Raw genomic sequence first — 25,850 nt, forward strand, 5'->3', positions numbered from 1 at the left:
ACTTCGTTTGAGCTATCATTTGTGGTGGCCAGGTCACTTCTGAAAAAAGGGCCACATAGCTCAGTGGGCCTTACCTGGTGAAATAAAATAAATAGTTCATCAGTTAGTTTAACACGTAGGCTTTCGTAACCAATATTATCCGTAATGGAAGTTTTTTTCCATGTTAGATCGCGTAAATATGAATGCGTCGTTAACCCGCCACCACCCGACACAGCCAATTACTCAGGTTTGTGACGTAAACAAAGCTTGCCAATTAGTTACTTTTTCAGCACACTGGTGTGACGGAGAGTAAACGCACACAACATTTACAATTTAAGTTCTGTGACGTTCAGGCCAGTCGACCACAACAACCAGCTTCATCGGGGCGATTTTCCAGAATTGTGAAGAAGTCTTCCCATTTCGGTCCTCCCCCACAGTGCTCTGCGTCGTGCGGCCCAGGCTACCAGCAACGCCTCGTGTTCTGCTCCGAGACTCACGGCTCGACTGGCGAACACTTCCCCTACGGCTACGGGAGCCACAGCCAGCCGCCCCGCCCGAGCACTGCGGGGGGCGCCCCCCACTCCCCCCAAGGCACCGTCGTGGGGGGCCAGGAGGCTCGCCCGTCCTGCCCGCACCCCCGGCCGCCCGGCACGAGGCCGTGCGACATTCGCGAATGCTCCTCCCCGGCGCCGATGCCACCCCAGGCGGCTCTGCCCGTGCGGTGGAGGACCGGGGCCTGGAGTCAGGTGAGAGCTTGGGGGGGGGAGCCGTAGCCAACCGCGAGCTAACCGGAGGTGCTATAGCAGCTGTATTCATGCATGCATGTTGAACTTCTTGTGCACCGTGCGTGGCCAACCCTGCTAATCAGAGGTGCGGGGCGTTCGTACGTGTGAACATCGTTGTGGGCGAGACGCGACGTCTTGGGAGGAGGTGTGCTCTCCCACACCGATCTCTGTGCCCCCTTATTCCCTCAATGTCCTCCCATGCCCCCCACTCCACCCACCCCACCCCCCCCTCTTCAACAGTGCTCGGTGTCTTGTGGTGACGGCTGGGCCGAGAGGCCAGTGCGGTGCCTGACGGGCGAGGGGCGTCCCAGCGACGCCTGCCCCCAGGAATCTCGGCCCACCACAAGGCAGCAGTGCCACGGGCAGCCTTGTAAGTTGGCAGGGGCCCCGCCAGCGACCGTGGGTTACCACCGAGGGACGGGAGCTCGCTGTACCGAAGTCGGGGGGGGGGGGGGTGGGGAGGAGGCACATTTGTACATCTACATCATGAAGAACGTAATGTGTCCATCTGTCATTCAATTAGTAATTGTTGACGTAAAGAATCAAGAGAGGGCTCGGGGCTCGCCGTGACTGGACGCAACTGGCTGGGGCCCGTGGCCTTGATGCTGGTTGAGCCACGGATAACTTTTGACGATAGGTTAAAAAAATCGTGACGGAACATTTTCACCAGAAGAATTTCCAAATTTTCGTCCCGATTTTTCCTGTGGAGATGAAGAAAAACAAGTGTTATGAAGGTGGCAAATACAGAATTTTGGAGGCACTTAAAACGTAAACATTTGCAATTTTTTTCTCCTGATGGAATTGCAAGCACAACGCAGCTTATAAGTTATCCTTTTGATGCATCACTTACATCGTCTGGGGAACAACAAATGTTTTTGTTCAATGTCGTGACCGTCAGCTCCTCCGTCCTGTGCTATGATTTCATTGTCATGGGATTCTCACCATATGCATTGTGCTCCATTGTTTTGTTGTTGGCAATTTCGCAACTTCAAGTGACTCATAATATCGATTGATAAAGAAAGGGCCATTGCCCAAAACAACACCTATTATATACGTTTTATTTTAAAGCCACAGTGTTATTGACAAATGTGAGTTTTTTTTCTTCGTTATTTGTGTAACCACTGCCAACGCAGTATCACCAGATAACATATATAATCATACTTTGGGAAAACTAAAGGAAGCTGAGATTACAACACTTGGGTGATATTATGACTTCCCGTTTTGCGTGTGCTTGTTTGGGGAAGTGGTGACTGATGTCATCCACTGCACCGTGAACCCGGAGACCTGAATTTGATTCAAAGCCAAGGATAATATCTGTGGCAAGTGTGGTTACGAGCTGTCCCTGGCCTCCGCTAGGTCAACTCAACCTCCAATGAGTACCTCATTCATGCTGTGCATAAACACGAGCACTCGGGAGGCAAGGGTATGGTGCTGTCCACACCACCCATTGCGTTCAATGTTGGCCTGAAAGAAGTGTTCACTAAGAGTCTTTGCCCAAACAGTCCGTACGGCTGTAGAGATTGACCTTGTGCAAATTTTGCATAGCCTATATGTGCGTGTCAAAATTTCACCTAGCCTGGCAAAAGAGCTGCATCGATGTCGCTGCCGTTCGGTTAGAGTGGAGTGTGCCAGCTGTTGTGTTTGTCCATAATGCAGGTTTTTTTGGGTTAGATCGCGTAAATATATAAATGTGTCGCTAAAACCTGCCACCACCCGACACAGCCAACTAGTAAGGGTTGTCACGTAAAGAGAACGTGCCAATTCGTTACTAGTACAGCACACCGGTGTGTTGGAGAGCCAAGCCACAACATTTACAATCTGAGTACGACGTTTCGCCAGTAATTACAACATGCATCATCACCGGTGTGCTGTACTAGTAACGAATTGTCACGTTCTGTTTACGTGACAACACTTACTAATTGGCTGTGTCGGGTGCTGGCGGGTTTAACGACACATCTATATATTTACGTGATCTAACCCAAAAAAAAACCTCTTATGGATGATATCTGTCGCGAAAGCCTCCTGCGTGTTAAACTGTTGTGTTTGCGTGTGCGTCTCGTGTGTGTCTCTGGCACAGGCGGCTAACACAATTCACCATTGTGTTTGTGTGCAGGCGAGAAGGCTTCTAGCTGTGCTCACGTACAGGTCCTGCACGGGGCTAAGGATGACGGGGAGTACCTCATTAGCATCGGCGGCAGAGACGTGAAGGTACACAATTTACCTTGTCGCGAGACGGGCAACACACCGGCACAACTTGAATTTGTCTGCGCACTTCATTAATCCTGAACACTGCACGTACGTGAATACCGAGGGGACCGATTGTCAACATAAGCGAGTGTTCCTTTTTAGTAAGATTTTTTTGTGCAAGATCCCACCGACGTATCCATCGCTAATGACGTGGGCAAATCGCCGAGGCATTTCGTCACGATGGGAACCTGGCCTGAAATGTTATCCGCGGCTCACCATCTGGGGCGGCACGGACTCCGTGCCACATGGGTCTTATTGCACTGCCCATTCACTGTGCGCGGGACAACTTTAAGGTATTTGCCCGTTTTATCAGCTCAAACCGGCGTATCTGCTGATATTATATTGATTCCCCATGTATCCATTTGTTACAGAATACGTATATAATCTCAGCAGTGAATCTTTCCCTGTATACTATGGTGGAATATTTCACTTTTAAGACGTATCAAAAGCTTGTGACAGGCAAGTAAAACCATACTGAGCGACAAATAGAAAGCACTTAATTGTGATTTTTAATCCAATATCATCATCAGACATGGTCTATTCACGTGCTTGATGGAGGGTCCCAAGCCACCTTTGATGCTCCTGCGATGCAATAATCCACCCTGGACCAGTACCCCGGTGGCCGTCTCCTCTATTTGCCATATTCACTGGGGTTTTGTTTTTCTTCAGATATACTGCTGGGGCATGGAGTCGGCCAGCCCCAGGGAGTACATCACGCTGTCAAGCGGAGAGGCAGATAACTACTCGGAGGTGTTCGGATACAGGTGCGTTGCTGCGTGTGCGGCCTGCAGGGTGCTTCCGGTCAACTCCGCGTGCCCGTGCCTTCTCCATTAAATGAGGACTTAACCCAAAAAAACAACAACTACATCTTGTTTTGTAGGTACCGGACCTGGAGTTGATTATAATTACAGCCAGCAGTGTTAGCCGGAATTACAATTACATAATGATTGGACTTCATTGCGAATGACACAATTACAGCTGTAATTGATTCCAGGTTTTGGAGGTGCACACTTTGGCTGTGTGTGTGCGCTAAGCCACCTGCCGTGAGTTTGAAGCTTCGTTAATGAGAAATCAAATATATTTTATAATGAGTTCATCGCTGCAGCGAGTTCATCGCTGCAGCGATGAACTCGAAAGTCAATTTTAAGTCTTTATTAACGACGTTTTAAGCTGGCGGCAGACAAATCAGGGCATCAAGTCAAGTGGACATGTAACGGTGCCTTAATTCACTTATATCAATTTGATTCCTGTGCTCGTGATGCATGAGTGGTGTGAACGAGAATCTATTTTATACAGCTGATGCAAATGACAAGCTTTTTTTTATTTTTCCACGTAGGTCAGCAGAGTAAATACAAGGGTACACGAGAGAGAAATGTGTGCCAAACAATGAAAATTAGATGGTTAAAAAAAAGAATGTAGGCGAAACATTGTAGACCTTTGAATTGTGGTCCAAAGTCATGACAACGCAATATACGAGATGGAACCGTTTTTGCCAGTATCATACTTTGATGACTTGTAGCTGCTCACCCTGATCTATAAATGCCCTGATAGTGGCATTGTCTTTGTACTGTTCACCTTTTAGCGCTGTCTGGTCTGACACTGGTGAGACTAGGCCCTAAAGAAGGCTCCCTCTGGTGTATACAAATCAGTTTCAAAGGCAATGTCATATATTATCAGAGCATGTTTTGTTTGCATGTTCACCACAAGTACTGTGCGTGGTTAATGCGAACTTAATTCCTTGCAAAAGGTTTACATTTGGTGTTTGAACAAATTAACACCTCCTGTTTTATTGCCAGAAAGGGTAAAAGCTATTCTTGTTTTTTTTATGCAATATAGCAGCTCTGTGCTATTTTTACTTATTTTTTGGGTCACATCTTAAGGAGACCAGGTTCAGTGTGCTGATGTTCAGCGTGAGCAGCGGTGGCTACGCACGTGGCTGCCTGTAATCCAGCACTGTGGAGGCAGCGAGGGTTTGGTGGATCACCGCGCAGATGTTGCGAAACTCCCTTCCCCGTGGGCGTCGAGATGCCACACCCTTGCTCGCCAGGAGAAGGCGGTACAGCAAAGTGCTGACGTATAATTTGTCCCTTCTGCATGGGCCAGAGTGGGCCGAGCCATCCCCTGCTGAAAACCGCCCTCCTAAATCCTTAGTCGAAAAAATGTTGGGACAATATTTCCTCAAATGCACAGGGGCGGTGAGACCTACAGCAGAATGCACGATAGACAAACGCAGATTGGACCATTACTCATTCTGCAAGGCCACTCTGCAGAATGCGGGGCAAGGCGATAGCTAGGGACCGCCACCGCTTCCCTCTGCCCCCCCTCCGACTGCCCCCCACCACTCTCCCCTCTTACTGTGGTGCCGGCATGACCCCCACCAACGGTGCGAGCCACCAGCCGACAAACTGCTTGCTTGGTTTGAGAATGGGTTTGAACCCATTCTGGCAATGAAACAGGTTGTGTTAAGATGTTCAAACACCAAACAGAAACCTTTTGTAAGGAATCCTGTCTGCATTAACTACACACAGTACTTGTGGTGAACATGCAAACAAACAAAAAAAACATGCTCTGGTAGTATATGCGTTATATTTGAAACTGATTGGGCCACACCAGACACAGCTATCTTTAGAGCCTAGTCTCAAACAGTGCTAGTTTTGGCGTCTTAACGCACCTGTTTCGGTGCCAGAAAGGGTAAAACATAATCTTATATTTTGATGCTGGCAAGGGAGGTCCCATCATTGCTTGCTTGGTTTCAGACAGTGTGGACACACATTCGGGTGATGCCCCCCCCCCCACCTCCCAACTCCTCCGACCCCACATCGAGATGGGCCCCTCCCCCCGTGCGCCCACCCCCCCGTGGCACTTGCTCTGGCGGCACCGCTGCATCACCATCGTCGTCATCGGGATGGTCGACGGAATAAGGGGCCATTCATTCAGTACGTACGCATGGAGCGGGGAGGGGGGGTGGTTCACCCAAATGCGTGCGCTTACGTATAGGGGGTCTACTGACAATGCAAGTACGCATCGGGGGTGAAGCCTCGATAACAATTTGTCTACATTGGCCTTCAAATGAGCCACAGTTCAGTGTATTCAGCTGTCAGACCACAAGTACTGACGGGAGAGGTGTCACTTGTGTGCCACCGTGCCCCTGACTGCGAGCTATCACGCAGCTCAGCAAAATGAGTGGCCGAGGTACGCAACTTAATTATTTAATGCAGCTGGTGGTGGACTATCTGTTTGTTTAAACACGTTAATATTATTATTATTCCTTGATCGTTACTGCATGGATTAAATTTCGGCCGTTCTATAGGATTCGGCGGGGGGGGGGGGGGGTGCGTCAAGCGTACTAACGCAGGTGGTGGGCGGGGGGGGGTGTAAAAAGTACGTGTGCGTACAGGGAGGAGGGGGAGGGGTCAAGTTTCGACAGATTTTTGCGTGCCTACTCCATGCATGGCCCCTGCCTACTCCATGCATGGCCCCTGCCTACTCAATGGATGGCCCCCTAACGGCCGTTACCCGGCGCGTCACTCCCCCCCCACTCCCTCCACCCCGGCAGGTTGCACAACCCCTACGAGTGTCCCTACAACGGCAGCCGCAGGGAGGACTGTGCGTGCCGCAACGACTACCTGGCCGCCGGCTTCTCGGCCTTCAGCCGCGTGCGCCTGGACGTCGGCACCATGCAGATCCTCAGTACGCCCGTCGCCTTCGTAACGGTCCCCCCCCACCCCCCCCTCTGCAACAATGACGATGACGACGACGATGACGACGACGATGAGCGGAACAGAGTCGCCTGCTCAACTTCCCCCGCCGCCGCCGCGTCGATCCGTCATGCCACGTGTCGCGCTTTTGGACGTTGACGGTTGTGCGTAGATCAGATTGCGAATCCGCAGCTATTTGCACTTTGGTGCAGCGTGTACTGTACGAGGTGTAAGTGGGGGTGGTGGGGTTGTTGTTCCTTTCTTCCATGCGCCAAAGCAACCGAAATACCTTTCATCATTATTATCATCAGCCGATCTAGCCACTGTTGGATTAAGGCCTTCCCCGGGCCTTCCCAATCCCTCACGTTCCTACACTGCGACGATTTACCAAGCACATGCACACGAGCTGATCTCACTTCGAAAATAACAGCTGAGGAATGATTATGATAATTTTCACGTGTTACTTACGTATTCATTTAAGGCAATTCTTCGAAACGATAGCCTTCCGTAGGCCAATATCGTTATCCGTGAAATGTGCCGTTCTCGAGCGTCTCCGGAACGTATCACCGAACGTATCACACAACGGGGAAACGCTGCCTGCGATTGAAATGTTACGTCCGTTGGCCGCCGCCGGCCGATCACGCGTCCCTTACCGTGTTTCCACAGCCACCGATCTGCAGTTCTCCCAGACGCTTTATGGACGCCCCGTGCCCTTTGCCACGGCCGGGGACTGCTACAGCGCCGCCCGCTGCCCGCAGGTACGGGCGGCGCACGCCGTGAAATCGTCGCGCACGCGCGCCTCCGGTGTTGTCCAGGCCGACCGGCGGACGGGTGGCTAAGGACACAGGGCGCGCGCTTACGCTGCGTAGGTGTTGCATACAGGGTGCGGTGGCGCGGTGGGGTTTGCACATGATGTGTCTGTGGCGGAACTTCTCTCGCACCGCTCGTCGCCGACCGCGCTGAGATCGGAGGCGCGCGTTGCGCCTGCGGACCCAGGAGACCCCAAGGTCATCTATGAGCTCTACGTGAGTGCCTGCTACAACGTCTAGACATCAGCACTGGGGGAGAGAAATGTGTCCAGGTGATCCGCGAGAGGACCCGATTGTCCCTGCTGCCTCCGTTCCCGGTACGCTGCTCGCTACGTAAGCACTCGGCCAATGCCAAGTCACTCTTGTTGCAGGGCCGCTTTAGCCTCAACCTGTCGGGCACGGGGCTCATGGTGTCGGAGGCGACACGCTGGGCGTCGCAGGGAAACTACGCAACCGTCGACGTCCTCCGATCACCGGCGAGTTCCTCCGCCTCTGCCCCCACCCCCCCGCGGCACAGACACAGACACACAGACACGCAGACACAGACACAGACACGCAGACACAGACACGCAGACACAGACACAGACACGCAGACACATACACGCAGACCAATCCCTGCGGCTACACCGCCACGGGCAACAAGCAAGGCAGCGTGTGGCGCGTAGGATCCCAGGGGGCTCCGTCGTCCCAGTAGTGGGGGAGGGGGGGGTTCCAGCTCAGGCTGCGTGTTTGAGAATTTATCCTCTCGAGCTTTTGCCACGCGCTGCTACCGCCATCGTCGAGAGTTGGAAGGGACTGGCCACGCCACCCACTCTAGTGCCAGCCCACTCTCGGTGCTTGTTGCCACATCTACATGGAGGGGGGGGGAGGGGGCTTGCACAGAGGTGAACGTAGAGATTTCCCCAAAGTTGGGGAGGGCGATCCCGAAATGTCAAGCTTTTTGTTTAAATAGGGCCCTCTGTTAATTGACAAAAACATTGCCCACACCTTGGATCTGCCACCGGATCTCTGAGCACGTCTGTGGGTTTGGGTGTTTGTGTGCGCTGTGCGTGTGGCGCGCGGGGAGTGCGAGTGCGGTGGTTAGCGCACTGGCGCTACGAACCTGGCCATCCAAGTTCGATTCTCCACCACTGACGAAACGAGTGATGAATATCTGAACTGGTCCCAGACCTCCCCCTAGCTAGACTCAGCCTTAAATTGGTACCTAGTTCAGCGCGTAAATGGCAGCACTGGATAGACAAGGGTGGTCGGGCGTGGTGTTGGCCAACCTCCCCCTCGTGTGCCATGCAGACCTTAATAGATGACTTGGAACAGGTCTTGCCCCTACAGTCTGTTAAGGCTACGCGGATAATCTTTTTCTTTATTCGTCAATTTTACCACGCACTTTTTTCTGCGGCTGTGCCGAACGGCTTTCACGCTGTGTTTTCAGGTCGTACCGGTTGTGGAACTGAATTCTCTTGAGAATTAATAATGCCAGTCTGACCGCCAGCCCACAAACATTGCTTTGCAGCAGGATGTGTGAGAAAGTGCATCCAAGACTGAGCACGTATGCATATATTGAAAAAAATCAGTCGATTGAAGAGACCTCAGAAGTAGTTCTGTGATGTCACCTTCTGCAGCCTGTTCTCTAACACAGAGGATAAGGCCATAGAGGAGATCTTTGTCTTTGTTGAATGTGGTGTTAGTGCAAGGGTCTTTCGACGGACAGGTACTCACTGGCTCTTGCCGTCTCCACGTTTGCTCTGCTCTCTCCTGCGACAGGACGGTACGAAAATATACGGCAGGTGTGGCGGTTACTGTGGGAAGTGCATCCCTCATTCCAGCACGGGGCTCAGGCTACGGGTCGCAGCGTGACGCTGGCCACGGTGAGTGGGGCCTTGCCAGCCAACGACCGAGATTAATGGCGAAAAACAGCACTTGTCTTCCCGAGTTGGCAGGGGGAACGCCGGCGTCTCGTCTCGCCCCTCCTGCCTCCCGCCCCAACTGCTTCTGGCTCTCCTCTCCTCTTGTTTAGCTCTTTGTTTCGTCTTCTTTAGTTCTCATAGCCTCCTTTTTCTTGCTCTTCTGTCGGAATGTTTTTTAATATGTCATAAAGTTTTTTTCTCCCCCATCATTAGTGCCCTGAGAACGATTGTTTAAGGGCGCTGTATAAATTTTAATTATTATATGGGGGGTGGGGGGGGTGTCTTTGTCTCTATAATGAGCAAGGTGAGTACTGTGATGTCTGGCCGCACCAGTCGCAAACGATGAGCTGCGGCCGACTGTTCTGTTTTGTTCGTTGTCTTCAGGAGTGAAGCTGTGGCAGCTTGAGCTGGAAAGAAAATCACCTGCAGAAGCAATGCTACCTCGACAGTGGGACCTTTGATGAATCTACGCAATGGTTCTTGCTGAATTATTTATGTGTTTTGTCGAAATTTTCTTTTGATATTTTTTTTTTTTACGAAACAATTGTAAGCTTTAAAAAATATATATATGTAATATTAATAATTATAGCTGTACATGTGTAAATACTCCCAATGTAACATACCAACGCTGATCGCACAGACGTATTTTGACTTTATATTCATACGGTGCTCTCGTATTAGTTTTTTTTAAATCTGTACAGGTAAAATTTAATTGCCTTCCCTCGTAAGGTTGGCTGCTGTTGTTCGGTATAATTTAATAATTAAACGTCTCTGTTCAGAATTTTAAGTGGGGGGGGGGCAGGAATATGACGCAACGATCGGAGATTCGCACGCGGTTTGAGACTTTGGCTGTTTACCAAAGCCAGATAAATTGCCTCGTCTTGATACTCGAAAAGCACACGGCTGTCTCTCTCCGTCAAGTTTTTTTTTAAATCACTTTTGCCAGTTTTTTTTTAGAGACTCATTTACCACATTTGCTGTGTTGGCCTAATCTCGATGACCGGGCAAATGGCTTGTGGCACAATTTTACGAGCAAACTGGACAATCCAGCCAACTAAGTGGGCCTTCACATTTGACAAAACTGATTTTTTTAATGCAAGCCCACCCAAGCACAAAGTGGGGTGGAGTACGCTCCGAATATTTGCGAGCCATTTTCGTAATTGAAAAAAAAACTTACGCAACCAAAATGGGATAGAATTTTTAAAAAAATATATTAAACATTCACACGATTGTGGCAAAAAAAAATGTTTTTGTCATGCTTGCGTTATATAGACATTTAAATGGCCTGTACTTTCCAAGCCATTGCGAACTAACACTCGATAAGATATGCGTAGCATGCAAGGTCTTAGAGCGTCTATCAATCGTGCAGCTGCTACGTGAAGTTCAAAGGCCTGGATTGCAAACAAATGGTGCTCTACTGTTGTTTGTGTTTCAGTTTTACTTGCTTTGCATTTCATTTATCTATCGATGCCTTTTTTAGCATTTGGTAAGTTAACCAATATTCAGATTATGGATGTGGCACATTTTTATTCAAAATGGGGTGCTTGATACAAATAAATAACGCTAGTGTAGTTTTGTGTCTTCCTACCATCATATGAACAGATATTAAGCTATAACAAGATACTGTGGATGTTTTGTCAGCGTTTAAAACTGCCAACGGCTCGTGGGTTTTTATTTTATTTTCCTGAAGAAATCCACTGAGTTTTATTTGAATTAACTCAGTCGTTTCAGTAGCTCTTCACCAACACTACCTATTGCCTTTTAGTCGATTATTTTGTGTGTGTGTATGTATTCAGAGAACTGTGTTTACAACGAAGGTTAGCAGAGGCCAGCCGTAAGGTATTAAATTAAACACCAGACAGTGCTTTTCAGGATCTGCTGTTGCCGAATGTTACTTCTTTCAAACCTGATTTCTCATTCCGCTGAAAACACCCAGATTGTACTGTGGGTTTGCAGACGGTACCAAATTCTCCTACCCTTTTATGTCAGGCATTCAAATTAATAACAATAATAATGTATATATTTTGGACGTTCCCTTTTTTGCCTTTTATTTTTATTCGGATATCCATAAATACTGTCTCCTTTGCCACTGTGGGTGTGTCTGTGTGTGTTAACCTGGTTTCATATCTAAGTGCCAATGTTTTGGTTGATGCTCAGCAGTCATACCATATATTCTGCGTATCAGTTTACGGTTTACAGTTCCAAGTATTAACACAAACTCCTCGAGCCGGATTGTTTGAAATATATGTTATTATATATTTTTATGACTAGCAGAGTGGACATTAGACTCGAATCAGCTGCGCAACCGATGTTGTACATCGCCCAATGATGCAGGTCAATATGACATCTTCTCGCATTAAGCGTCGAGACGTGTGCAAACGTCTTTTATCCAATTTGTCAGCGAATTGAGAAGATTAGTTGACCTGGAAGATCGGCTGTTTTGAGCCCTGGGGGGGGCCAAGTGAAAGTTGCGACTTCACGAGATGTAAAAAAAAGAAACCCTTATACCGCAAATTGAATTTTCTGATTTGCATAATTGTGGGTTAAACTATTAAATACGGGGTTGCAGGTGACACAATGCTAGGGCCACCGAGAGGCATCGAGAGGCACCGAGCGACGTAACGCATGAACCACATTTTAATCGGTTGTGATCCGTGATATCTCCGTACGCGTCGGATTGGTTTTTTTTACAATAACCCATGACAAAGCCATTAGAATGAATCATACACGGTGGCTTAGTGCTACAGCATCTACCATTACATCTGGCGCACACACATTGTGACTGAAATCAACGTTGATGAAACTTACAAAAATAGGCCGTGCCTTACATATTTTGATTTCGAGGGAACCACTGCACAGAATGGACGAAATTACCCATTCAGTGTCCGAGCTGGTGACGCTTTATTGGTAATATCAGTGGCTTCGGATTGAATGGTCACTCTGCCTGTCATTAAAAAATGTGTGGGTTTTAATTGGAGCAGCCAAGCACAAGCTTAGGGAATACTTCCTGTTCACACAGAGTACTTCTATATGGTATTTTTTTCCCCATGGTGCTGCGTTATTGTTTGCTATGAGAACAGGCAGCGGTCGTAAATGGGAAGTTGAAGCAGCCCATTTAGGGGGGAGGGGGAGGCTTTGTGACACAGCAGACGGTTTTCCTTGATTCTGGGCGACCGGCTGAATTCACTCATTTATTTGTTTTAATTTTCTGTTATTTTTAAACATCGTACGGTAACGTAATCCAAATCGCTCACCGCGATCAAGCCATGCTTGTTAAAACAGTCGACGCTAATGTGGCTTGCGCGATTTAAGACGAGGACAATATCCAACTATGGCGGAGTGCAACTTTGTTGGCTGGGAGATGACGCGATGGCCGGTGTATGGCAGCTCTGCATTTCAAATGTTCAAATGCCGGGGCCTCGGAACGTGCGTGGCCAGCAGGCAGCCGTGACACCGCTCTGCCCTGAGCGCCGCTCGATCTGTCAAAAACTCTTGATGGTCCACGGTGCAAATTCTTTGCGGTGAATGGAAAAAATGGAACCTCATCTCGTTAAAGGGGGTGGCAAAACAATTATGTGCAACATCCGTGTGAAGAAACAAGTTACCCCGTGTTAACTTGCGTACCTCGGCTGTGTTCATCACGGATTTGAGTGGCTGAACACACCGCGCCGACTTGACTCTTTGTCTGATGTGTAGAGAATACCTCCAGAGGAAACCGCCTCACCCCCTGTTGTGGCTCTCTGCTCGAGTGTAAGTGGGGGAGCAGCGATCCTGGCTCTCTGCTCGAGTGTAAACGCAAGAGTCTTGTAACTCTCACCTGTCCCGTCGGTTACGCGCACCGCCGATTTATAATCGATTTTTTTGGGTCGGATCACGTAAGGATTGTGGCAACTGATCGATGACGCTGGCTGCGACTTCCGGCGAGACGTCATAGCCAATTGTTGAATGCTGTGGATTAATCTCCAACACTACCGATGTGGTGAAGCGGTAATACATTGGCACGTTTGTTTCACGTGAACATTTTTATTCATTGCCTGTGTCGGGTGGAGGAGGGTGTACGACACACATTTAGCTCAAGCGATCTCATTCGACAATAATGAATCGTAAACATTGGTCGCGAAGGCACACCAGATAAATTAACGCGCAGTGATGGCTCGTCCAGGGTTTGAGTCTAGGCCGTTGCGTACGTGGAGGGCGGGATTCATGCATGGTCTTTACTTGCTGCAAATATCCACCGCTTTGTAATGGTTAAAACGCAACACCGTAGCACTCTGATAAATGCCATCGGTAATTGGGTGATTAAGGCCGCTGCATCGCTGTGTGTATTACTGCCAGTTAGGTGGCAAAATGTTACTAGATTTGTTCGTATTTTAACTTTGGTTTAGCCTTAACAAGTCGTACATCACATTTATGAACGCTAACTGAAATGAACGAGGTAAATAACAGCTCTAAGAAGCTACGTTTCAGAACATCAAAGCGATGTATTTACCTTTTAGGGGACCGCGGTGTAATAGACGAATTGTGTTCCATTTTTCTGTCGCAATCCGCGCTTATGTGCAGCACTGCCAATGCAATATCACAGCAGCAGCAGCAAAGAACAGCGGCGTTTCAATTACAGCATAGTTTTACATGGTGGGGGGGGGGGGGGAGCATGGGGGTGTCGGTAATGCAATCAAGTGAAGGAATTGGAATTAAATAAAGAGAGGCAAACCCCTCCCCCGCCCACCCAAAACAAAACAGCCGCCGTGCCTTCCAGTCCGTCCGTGAAGGTCCATCCAGCAGTGGGTACGACGAGGTGGCAATGCACACGCGCGTGGCAGTGAATGGGTGCAGAGCTGGACTGGGTGTGGATTCCCCGCTGTGCTGCGCGGCGCTTGTGGTTGTTTTTTTTTTGGGGGGGGGGGATTGTTGTTGTTACAAAGACTTTCGTAGGTTCCCGTTCTCACGTTCAGGCAAATGTTGCACAAGTCGGCAGCACCAGGCCTCGATTGTTTTGTTCGTCATCGATTATATGTGCATTCTCTGAATTTCTGGTGTATTAAATGTTGGGGTTTGTCTTTGGTAAAAAAAAAGTTAATTAGTTGCACTTTTTAAAAAAATTCAAATAAAACGATGAGATGTGTTTTTTTTTTAAAGTTAATAATGTGTAAAGCGAAATAGCTCAGCTGTTACAAGTGAAGACTGTCTTTTAAAATATCATTAAGCCGATGTACGGTGCTGGGATGTTTCAAAAACAATGTTTTGAAAGATCTCTAATCGGCGTTAGATATGTAATATTATACATTTGTCTTTATTATTAATCACTTTTATTGTGTGCATTTAGTATTGTTATGATAAGTTATAGCAGTCATTTGTTTTGCACTTAAAGTTACGAAGGGACAACGGTGCGTTGGTTTTATTTCCTGTCAAAAAGCTGTCGTGCCTCATCATTGACACGCGTTACATAACGCATTCAGTCTCTGTATCAAATGTTCAATCATTCACTGTGTGCTGCTAACGCTAATTTGGTAAACATACATTGGCAAAGTAGTTTCTGTTGTCCTCACAAACCAACGTCTCAATTCAAGCAAACGCTGAAGATGAATTGAGCAAGGAATTACTGTGGCCACATCACGCTAATGTATCCGTCCTCGTGAGGCCTTGTAGAAGTCAGGGAGGGCATGAGCCTGGTTGGCAGCTGTGCTAGGCGTTGCAGGCATGGGACTGGTTGTAAGGTGGCCAGGAGAAGGCAGTGCTGAGTGACAGACTGGGTGGGGGTATTTTTAGTTAAACGCCTGCAGTATTATTTACCAGGGCCGCTCCAGGGTTCGAACCACGAGCAAGGGGCGAATGTGCTACGGTACCGCATGGCCACGTCACCGCGATTTTCACATCACAATCCCATAATTGCCCCTTTTTCGAAGCCACGTGTGCTTTTATTCTTCGCCTTCATCTTTCTCCAGACAATGTCTCCGTCTCTTCTGCAGAAGCGCATTCCTATCGCGATTCAAAATTGGGGTTCCGCTCCATTGACTCCAACCACGGAGTTGTTTCTCGTCGATAAGCTCAAAAGGCACAGGGGCAGTGCACCTTTCCCACGCCGCCATAATTATAACCACGCTGTAAACTACTACCCCGCCCGTCAGGAACGCAGTGCGTGGAGGGTTGCTCTCGTGACAGACTCGTTCGGTTTGAGCATTGTACTTGTCTGTGTATTGAAGCGCAAATCATCCTTGAAGTGCCTTCAATCACTCGGTGGGGTATGCTGGCTGAAAAAAAAACCCCTCCCCCCCCACCAAACGCACGTGAACACTTGCCCCCTTTGGGAGGCAGAAGGCCGCTCGCAATGCTGTTATGGTTTATTTGATATTCCTGTGGAAACGTAAATTATGATAATTAGGCCACTTAGCTGCCTGAATCTGAGTGAGAGTCGCCTCTCTGTCGCCTTCCGTTGGTTTAAAGCCAAATCACAGCTCGGTTCAATGGCGCAGTCCGCTCCAGTACATGATGTTAAGTCCAACGCAATGGTTATCGGTTTGAACACAGGGAATACCTGAAAATATCTTCCTGTTCACCAAGTGCCGCTCTCTTTATTTTTAAATATGTATATACTTTATTAACGCGTTTTAACGACAGTTAGAGGGCCGACATTACAGTAACACAATTCAATCAGTGATCTGCAAGCATGTAACAATAGCTACGCCCCTTGGCCATGATCTAGCAAGTCGAGGGTTAAAGCTAAATAGGGGTGATAAAGCAGAGGGAGGTGGATTATTGTTTTAGTTTCTAGCCTTCTGCGACCCGAGGCTTGGCCGTGAGATGGACTTCGCTCACCGCGGGGTCTCTGCCTTCGACATTCATCGCGAGTTGTCCCAGCAGGCAATCGTCAATCCAACTTCTACCTTTTCCTGGGAGACCGATCCTTGGCAAAAAGGGTCAAGAGCCGTCGTCTTCTCCCTTGACGCCCGTCGCGCCCTTGCGAGTTGTATTATCATGATGACGATGATGATCGTCATCGTTGGTTTAGCAATGCAAGTAGTAAAGATCATCTCCGGGCAGGCTCCGGATTTCCGCCGGCGCTTGTCCCAGGAACAATCGTCTCTCTCTTCTCGATCGACTGAAGGATCCTCCGCTTTGTGGGTATGCAGGAGGATAGATGAAGAGGAGAGCGCGAGAGAACGGAGTGTCCGATGGCTTAATTCACATCGTGGGGAGAAGGATCTCTGATCGAGAGGGAATCGGCGAAGGGGAGAGGGCCCAGACATTGATATTCACCGCCAGTGATCCCTGCCAGAGCGGCCCCCGATTGGCTCACTTATTTTAAGGGCGTAATGCAGCCTCGTGGCCAAATGTCTCAACGTCAATTGTCGAGCTTGTAATTTCAGTCAAGCCTTGTCCAGCTCGTCATCTATAAATTATAAGTCAGCGAAGAGTGCATTTGCATGCAAATTAAATGCAGGGTGTGGTATGATTTCATGCCCACGTCTCCGTTGACTCTCCAATGTAAAAATTGTTATATTATTAAAAAAATGGCTCGTGGTAAATAAACGTGGTGCCCTGAATTGAGCTTAATAGATATGCGTTTCCCGTGTAATATAATACTACCCTTCCAGTTTAATTTTAATCAAATGCTGTATCTTACCTGCATTTAATTTGTAATTGAATTTTAATTTTATTTGTGATTATTTCATTTTTTTATGTAAAGAGTCTTTTTTATGTTTGTATTCACTTTTTACTTGTGAAAATTATTCAATGACATTTCATATTTCCGTACGGGCAGGCTTTGGGGCAGGAAAAGCTACGACTTGTAGCCCGTACCGCCTCCTGACATTTAAGGTGCTCCATTTTGACAATGTTTAAGATGTAGGTGCAAACGAAGCAAATTGTTTCACTGGTGCTATGTGTCAGTGTTGGTGTTACATTTCTTCAAATGAAAAGACAAAATAAAGCCTCTGTTCGTATGTGATTCGCTCATGTCAGCGTGTCTCCTGGGCTGATTGTTTTACATCGTTGTGTGTGTCTTTGTTCCCTGGGCTGGGGTGCGGTCGTGCAGTGGTTAGCGCACTGCGCCTCGAACCCCTCTCTTCCCGAGTTCGATTCCCGCTCATGGCCACCACCAGTAATGATTATCTGAACCGGTCATGGGCCTCCCCTCGGTCGACTCGGTCTCAAATTGAGTGCTGGACCTGGTGTGCCGTGTAAGCTTCGCCACTGGGGAGACAAAGGCGGCCGGGCGTCATGCTGGCCACCCACCCCCTCGTGTGCCGTTCCGGCCTTCATAGGTTCTACTCGCGAACAGCACTTGCCCCTACAGTCTGTTAAGGCTACGCGGGGGGTCTTTGTCTCTTAGCCCCCACCACTCAGGAGATATGGAGCCACTATCAGTCTTTTGCATCCTCCAGTCCCAGTCGAGATGAAGATTTTGTCAGGACCACCCCCCTCCACCACCCCTCCCCCACCACCCCACGCGACCCCCACCCCCGTTAACACCCCTCCCCACCCACTCCACCCCTCCACATCCTGCGACCTAACTTTGAGCACATGGGAGCCTTTGACTGACCAACATGCCTGTCACTGGGCGATTACAATTAGCTCCATTGGCCGAATCCAGTCATAAAGGGGGATGGGAACATCCATCCGAAGGATAAGAAACACTTGTGCCTCTTAAAAAAAGATCAAATGGTTGTTTCAGCCCGCCCAAGATTAAACCAGCTTCTCAACCGTAGTAAGTTGATGGTCTCGAACAAAATACCATCGTGTTATTAGAATTAAAGATTACACCTGTAATTTAAAGAAGTCCTAAATTAATTTCAAGATAATTCATGCATTCATATTAATTGAAGTCAGTTGGAACATTTGTTAATATATATAAACGCCGTTATTATATGTAATGTAAATAACGTATTGTTTTGTGAATTAGGTGATGCACACACAATTAGCCGTGCACAACATGCACACACGCAAAGCGCGAAAGACATACAATCTTCTGAAACCAATTATTGGGCCACTTGTAATTGGGGATGAGAGAAAAAATAGACAAAATACGCACACTGCATTAGCAATATATAGCTTCATTCATTAAGTTTATTTGTGGACGTTGATGTGAACACATTAACTGAGAGCCGCATTCAAACTCCTGAAGGTCACTTGTATCAGAAGCAGATGGCTGCTTTGTTTGTAACTTGACAAAAAAAAGAAATGCATTAATCCGGTCTCCAGATGCATTATAAAAAAGCCGTGCAGAGCCAAAGTCTCGTCAATAAGTATCTTAATGTCTGCCGCCGCGATCAGCAAGTGTTTTAAAACCGTGCCAAAAAAACAACAGAAAACCATTAAGACAGCAAACAAACAATAAATCAAAATTAATTAAATGCCCATTACAATGTGGTTGTCTTTTTTTTACTTTCCTTACAACTGCCGTTAGGTGGTGTTTCGCGGTATGTGCCTGAAGGCTCTCCCCGGTGCCCGAGGCTTTCGGGTTGTAACCGCGCGGCGTTCTGACCAAGCTCCCAAGCACGCGCTGCGAAACGTCGGACGTCGTGTTAAGCAGCACGCGGCGCAAACCTCCTGAAAGCGCATCGGAGAGCTTTTGAACAACAGGCGCACAAATGTGTAACAGCGACATAATAGATCACACAGCCGCTGTCCTTAATGCAAAAACAAAACTTGGAGTGCGTTGTGGTCTTCTTCTCTTGGACAAATGTGCTCGACCGACAGCAGCAATGATGCCGTGATAGATCAACAAACGCTGTTCTGCTCCGCACTCTTATTCTGCTACGGCGATGCGGTTTTATAATTTCCTTTACAGACTTGACGTATTGTGTTGCTGTTATTATTAACTGCAGTTACTGTATAGTGTTTATACTTGCACATATAAATGTTACCGCGATCTAAGTCTAAGATGAAACACACAACGACCAAACTCTCATTCTCTTTTGTTCTTTCGGTAGTCACGTAGGTAGAAAAAAATAATAGATCACGGCGTTTCGATCGCAACAACAAGCGACCGTCATCAGGTGAGACCGTCTACCTACGTGACTTTACCGAAAGAACCGAAGAGTATGGATTCCTGCAGTCACGAAAGCTTCAAATCAAGATCAAACTCTCATTGTTACACGGGGTTGGCTGTTCAGATTGTCTGTGTACTCAAATTGCGCGCCTCTTCAGATCACGTTCCACCGCCATCCTCCCTCCTCATCCCGCAGTCTCCCTCTGCTCCTCCCTGCCCTGCACCGGTGGCATCCCCGTCGCCAGCCTCGTCTGCGGGTCCCATACGTGAGTCTGCGGGTCTCTATGCGAGTCTGTGGGTCTCTGTGTGAGCTTGTGGGGCTGTGTGAGTCCATGGGTCTCTATAAATATATAAACCAACGACACTTTTTTTTAAAGAATCTGAATATGTATTTACACTGGAGGAATCCTATGAGCTCTTAAGCTCTTTTTCACCAAGTAAGACCCACCGAGCTATATAACTCTCTTTCAGAAACGACCTGGCCATCACAGACGATAGCTCAACGAAGTGGCTTATCACGTGGAAATGTACAGCAGCCAAATATTCTAAACGCGTGACGTTGATTCACAATGTAGAGGGAAAACCCGGAGGACTCGGAGAAAAATCGACGCGACCACTTGGAGAACATGCAAACTCCAAATATACACGCATCAGGGCCGGAATCGAACCCACAAACTCCTGTATACCCAGCGAGGTTGTTAACATCTCGCCACCGTGGCGCCCCTATATATATGGGTCTCTCATCTCCACAGTCCTTCTCCCTGCATCTTATGTATCTCAACTCAACAGAATTCCAAACCATCAAAGTCTCGGCAAACTTGACCTCCAGAATATTGGTTCTCATGATATAACGTATGAATTCCCCCTCACTTTAACGTTTGCCTCCATATGTCACTAGCACAGAACACGAGCAATATTAATTTAATGTAATCATAGTTTATTGGAGAACAAAATCGAATAGCCCACAAGATAGTGGGAGAATGGTGGTGGCTTGGGAAGGCCTTTATCAAGCAGTGGACTGATCATGGCTGCTGCTGCTCATGATGATAAAAAGCACGAATACATTACCTTTGCATTCATTTATAAAAGTGCAACATAGTAGCCAGGGGAAAATATCTATATGTACAGTAAACATATTTCAGCTCTTCAAATATCGTCGCATAAAAGGCTCTAAAAAATGCTGACTCTCTTTATTTCCATCTTTGTATTCCCCAGCCTTAAACTGGCTGCTGGCCAGGTCTCCCTATCAATTGCGAGCACACACGCGTATTTTTTATTCAAAACTAGGGCAGCTGCGGTGACCTTGGGTTTCCTGGAGACCAAACAAGCTTGGCCAGAAAGTCTGGTCTGTTGCCATCGGAATTATTGCAAATCCATACAAATGATATCGACGTGGTGTGCAATGTCTACCCAGAAACATTGCAATCGAAATGTACTGACCAAACATAAGTAAGGGTACTGCAAGTACTTCTACAATTTTGGGTTAATATAATTATCATTTATAACAGATTCTACTAAATATATAGACAAACAATTAATCTATATATTACATATATACAATTTGTATACATATGAAGTATGTATAATTTGCATATATCTGTATATTAAATATGCAAGCCATATTATGTGCCTTTATCAAGGTGAAGGAGGTGATCGGTTAAATATAACTCACTGCTGCCCTTTTGCTATGGGCCGGAAAAATCGAACTCTGGTGGCTCGGTTTCACTGCGCAGTGCGCTAACCATTGCGCCACCACTCGGCGATAGACAAATGCTCGCACGATTGCGGCGCACTGAAATGTGTGATGAACCTACCACGAAGCGCTTTGACCCCCAAAGACTTCATTACTCGAATAATAAACTGTAATTGTTTCGTGGTTTTTTTTTCAGGACATCAGTGCTGTAACTACCAATGTTTAAAGCTCATACCATGCAATTAGGGAGTGCCAGAACAAGCTGTGAAGAGAAATGCAAACACGCAGGGCATGCTGCCAAAACTGCGCAAATACTCATTATATAAGCCACTGCTTTGTCTCTCCGTCTCCAGCCAAGCTGCTATATATGCCCGCAAACGGAAATTTCCATCACTCCTGCATGATGTGCTTACTGGAGCATCGAAAATAATGTGGCATTTAATATGTAAAGCGCGGTCAACATCAACAACAAAAAAAGCACGCTTACGTCCACAAAGATACCCCGTATAGCCTTAGCAGAGTGTTGTTAAGTCAGCAGTACTTGATGGCCGTGGCACGCCACATTTAGGGGGTTCGGGGGTGGATGGCCAGCACTTCGGCAGTCCGCTTTAGTATCCCAAGGTGGCGATGTTCATTTCGCAGCGCAGCACGTACTCGCTTGAGACCGAGTTGAACTCGGGGAGGCCCATAACGGGTTGCAGATAATCGTCACTGGTGTTGGTTGGCCGTGAGTGGGAATCAAACTCGGGTCGCCGGGTTCGTATAGCAGCGCGTTAACCGCCACACTGCGTATAAATATAACATCATTATACACGCATACACACATATACGTGTATGAGTTTGCGAACAGCGATGTCAAATAAAGATCGGTCGGGCAAATTGATGCTCCCGTGGAGCGGTCTCACGAGTAGAGAGCAACAAGCCTGGCTCTGCAAATCTGCACGAGTTGAGGTTTTAAAAATAAATCCTCAATTGAGCCCAGCAGGCCAGATGTTTGGGGCAAGAGCTCATACCGACCGAGCCTTTTGTGTGCGAGCATTCCCCCCTCCCCAACAAAAATACACCACACCGACCCACCAGGTCACTGGCTGCCTTTGAAACTGACAGCTTTGCCATTTCATGCCAGAAAATATCTGTAGGATAGCGTCGCCCACGATTCGCTTGGTTTCAATCGTGGATCTCCGCTACACGAACCACCTTTGCAATGGGCATTAACAGACAGCAATTTCCTTCTGAGTAGTGTGACTATGCTTGTCATTTTACAACATTATTATTATTGTTGTGTTCCTGTAGCATTTGCTGCATATGACCCAATCACCGTGAATGCGGCGCAACGCTCTAGTCAGAGCTCCGAAGCCATGCAGGCGTTGCCCCTGGATCGTGCTGGGATGGGTGGCCGCCGTGCATGAAACCAGTATTACACGCTGGGACTATGTTGGGAGCAGCAGAGGGCAATGCAGAAAAATAGTCCATTGATGTAGAGCACTCTGCCGCCTGTACTATGCTCCCCACATTCACCAACCCGCGCCGAGCGGTATGATTACTCGCTGTCAAATGACGTCTATGGTGGGTCTCCTCATCCCACAATGGACCGCCAAATTAAGATGCAACGTTGAAGACATTGAGGATAACCATTGTCTCTCAGAAGCAGGAGATTCATGAATAACAATGCCCTGTTTTTTTTGTTACTTACCTCAAGAGCACCACAACGATTGTCAATAAAAGCTATTTTTGTTGCAGCAAACGTCCTGTACTGGGATATTTGACCAATACCATCCATGACTTGTTTCACGCTATGTGTTAGGAGAGTGGAGTGCCCAGTGAAAAGCCACACCAGTGGATGCGGTCGGGGGTGGGGCACTCAAAGCCCCACACAGATTCAAGCATTCACTGCTGTGCTGCGAACCACGTGCACACCTCGCAGCTAAAGCCAACAACAACAACCACCTGGCAGTAACCTCAGGCAGTCTCCAATACAATAGCCAGGTTCCATACCTGCTTAGCTTTCTAGGCCCAATAAGATCTGGCAAATTCAGTCGAATAATACTGCATGGGTTGTCGCGCTCGTACCGTTATGCCTCTCCGGGTTGTTCAGCGCGGTGTCCGACGAACCGCTGCATGTTGCTGCTGGGCCACTTCTTCGGGCGGCGGTGCTCACTGAAACTTTAGGAGGCTGCCTCATGAAAGTAAAGTGAAAGGGGAAAAAAAACCGCGGCCAGTAACGCGATGCGAAAAGTCAGAGACATCGCGCCGAGCAACCCGAAAGTTCATTTGGAGAGCTTGATCAGGTGATGAGAGTGGCATTGGCAGTCGGATTATCGGACTTGGTGACCCTCAACCGCGGGAAAAAAAAGCCACAACCCAGCTCATGCTGCCATGATAAGGCATTGTTCACAAGCCCTAGTGAAGTTGCCAACTCTCCCACCAGATTGGCCACCAGTCTCTATCGGAATTGGCCACGTTCTCCCCCCCCCCCCCCGCCGTTGACCATTGAAACCAATCAGGGATATTTTAATAATATGTAATTAAAAACAAAAATCCGGAATAGCTTCAGTTGGAGTTGGCAACCCTCAGCCCCAAGACAACAATTCACACGAAGGTATTTATTTTACCGGAAATACATGAGCACTTTAAAGACCCAAAAAATAATAACATTATGCAAACATTAAAACTGGATCCAATTACATTACGTAAATTTGGCCGTTTGTTAAAGCAGCTTAGTAACAAGACGAGCTTTTAAAAAAACGCACGCAAATACACGAGGCCACTGCGTTGGCAAGTGGTGTGAATGTACGGCGCTACGTTAATTGTGGCAAGGCCTCTAAAACACCCACGTGAGAACGCACGCTGAGAAAGTGAACATCAGCGCAGACCGCTCAAAATAAACGTTTAAGTGTCACACACGTCTGCCTGTACTCGAGAGTGGTAAATATGTATGCGACACACAGTGACACCGCAACGTGAGCAGCTAGTAATACAAAAAAAGAAAACGTGTTGTGCTTTGTATTTATTTTATTTAACCATTAATTGGAAAGCGTTTAGGTAGCAGAGCGTAACGTTTGCAAGCTGTGAACGACATATATCTCTACGGCCGAGCGATCAGTTTGCGGTGCAACATGACAATTAATTCGCGACAGAACGAATGGCACGTCACGTTTAATGTTCAGGCCCATATAATGGAGTAAACTCTATCCTGTTAGAGCGCAACCAAACCGCTCTCAAAATCACGACGGCTCGCAAATCCACGTCTTGCAACTGCTTTGTCCACATCTGAGCGAATAGTTGCACAGCACGGACGCGTCTGGCGTGGCTGAAGTCCATTCCCATTAAGCTCCCACGCCACGAGCTGTAACATCCAACAGTAGTCCGCGAATGAGCACGCAATACACCTCCGTAAATCTGGAATCGCAGAGCAGACCGCTTGAAGAAGAAAAAACATTAACGCCGTAAACGTTGGACCGATTAACCAACATTGGTTGGACCAAACCGGTATCAACCACGTGCCAACTTTGACCCAACGTCACGCGTTCACTGGGAATTGTTAAATGAAGCAGGACATTATTTAAATAGCTGGTGCGTCATGAGACATTCCTCCATACTTGTTGCAGGTGACCGGATCAATATTCCGACAAGAACGGAAATCTCTCTCGTCCTGACTTCGTCACCTGGACTCGTCAACAACAACAATCTCATGACCGATTTTATGTTTTTTTTTGTCTTCATCCGTTTGAGCGTGGCACCAATAAACACGCCGCTCGCTTCCAGTGTAATGTGTGTCGCAAAGATCGACTGCCCGGTTTTCCCCATCTCCGACGCAAACGTCGCTTTCCACGGACGCCGTTCGCGCGCGCCGTTTCCTGGCAAACGCACGGATTTGTCCTCAAGAGATTTGGTAAGCGGCCCGCTGTGCAACCGCCCGAAACCGGTTGCAGAGACTTCCACGTGCAAGCAATTCAGCTGCAATGCAACCGAGCTGGGGCGCAACTGATAGCACAGGGTGTGGACTCGGCTAAATTATGAATGCAGGCGTGCGTCAATGCACCAGGGGAACTCTTGGGCATTACGTCCAAGAGACATCTTCATCCTCTGGCGTCTGTTGGTAGAAAGATACAACACTCTTGTAACACCACCAAAACACAGTTACATTTCACGGGTACCACGCGACAATTAATACGACACTGCGGACAGCATGACGTTGAATTCCATTTAACTGTTGTGCGGTATAATTCGCAGAATACGTGTGCATCCGTAGATACGCATAGATAAGAGTGAATTGTGAAATATCTATTTAAAATCCACAGCTTTGGAAACTAAGCTCAGGTCGAATTGTTTACTTGCTCCACGTCAGATAGAGAGCAGATACAGACAGATGTTTCAAGCGCCAGACGTCACAATGAATGCATCTGTTGTGTCGTTGTTGTTACTGGAGAAAGAAAGTCACGGCGTGCGATTTGGCATTAACAGTTTGCTGGCTTGGGGTCAGCTTTCAGGGCAGGACAACAACTTCAGTGATGCCAAACGCCATCAAGCCAACATCCACTGACCTCTATACAAAAAAAGGTCATTGTGATCTGCACGTTCCTCTTCCAACACTGCGACCGTACTTCTGCTGTAACACTTAATTTTTATTATCATGCATTGTCTATCCGGACATTCACATTTCCATTATTTAACTCAACGATGCTTACAAGAAGTGATAAATAAATCACATTCTGATCCGTATCTCCACTTAATATATTACTCTCTT

General features: G+C 47.7%; 1 protein-coding gene across 1 annotated transcript in view; it reads left to right on the forward strand.

Moving 5' to 3' along the window:
• LOC116949400 (A disintegrin and metalloproteinase with thrombospondin motifs 20-like) overlaps positions 1-17,380 on the forward strand; it is a 165,099-nt gene extending 147,719 nt beyond the window's left edge. Inside the window, exons 31-39 of the mRNA XM_032966683.2 lie at positions 417-725; positions 1,005-1,134; positions 2,878-2,972; positions 3,681-3,775; positions 6,568-6,701; positions 7,376-7,467; positions 7,890-7,994; positions 9,280-9,383; positions 9,807-17,380. Coding sequence (XP_032822574.2) covers positions 417-725; positions 1,005-1,134; positions 2,878-2,972; positions 3,681-3,775; positions 6,568-6,701; positions 7,376-7,467; positions 7,890-7,994; positions 9,280-9,372 — 1,053 coding nt within the window. The 3' untranslated portion in view covers positions 9,373-9,383; positions 9,807-17,380. The remainder of the gene's footprint in view (positions 1-416; positions 726-1,004; positions 1,135-2,877; positions 2,973-3,680; positions 3,776-6,567; positions 6,702-7,375; positions 7,468-7,889; positions 7,995-9,279; positions 9,384-9,806) is intronic.
• The last annotated feature ends 8,470 nt before the right edge of the window (positions 17,381-25,850 follow it).

This window comes from Petromyzon marinus, chromosome 36 (assembly GCF_048934315.1).
Source record: "Petromyzon marinus isolate PM22_M1 ecotype Great Lakes invasive population chromosome 36, UKy_Petmar_22M1.pri1.0, whole genome shotgun sequence".
Lineage (NCBI taxonomy): Eukaryota > Metazoa > Chordata > Hyperoartia > Petromyzontiformes > Petromyzontidae > Petromyzon > Petromyzon marinus.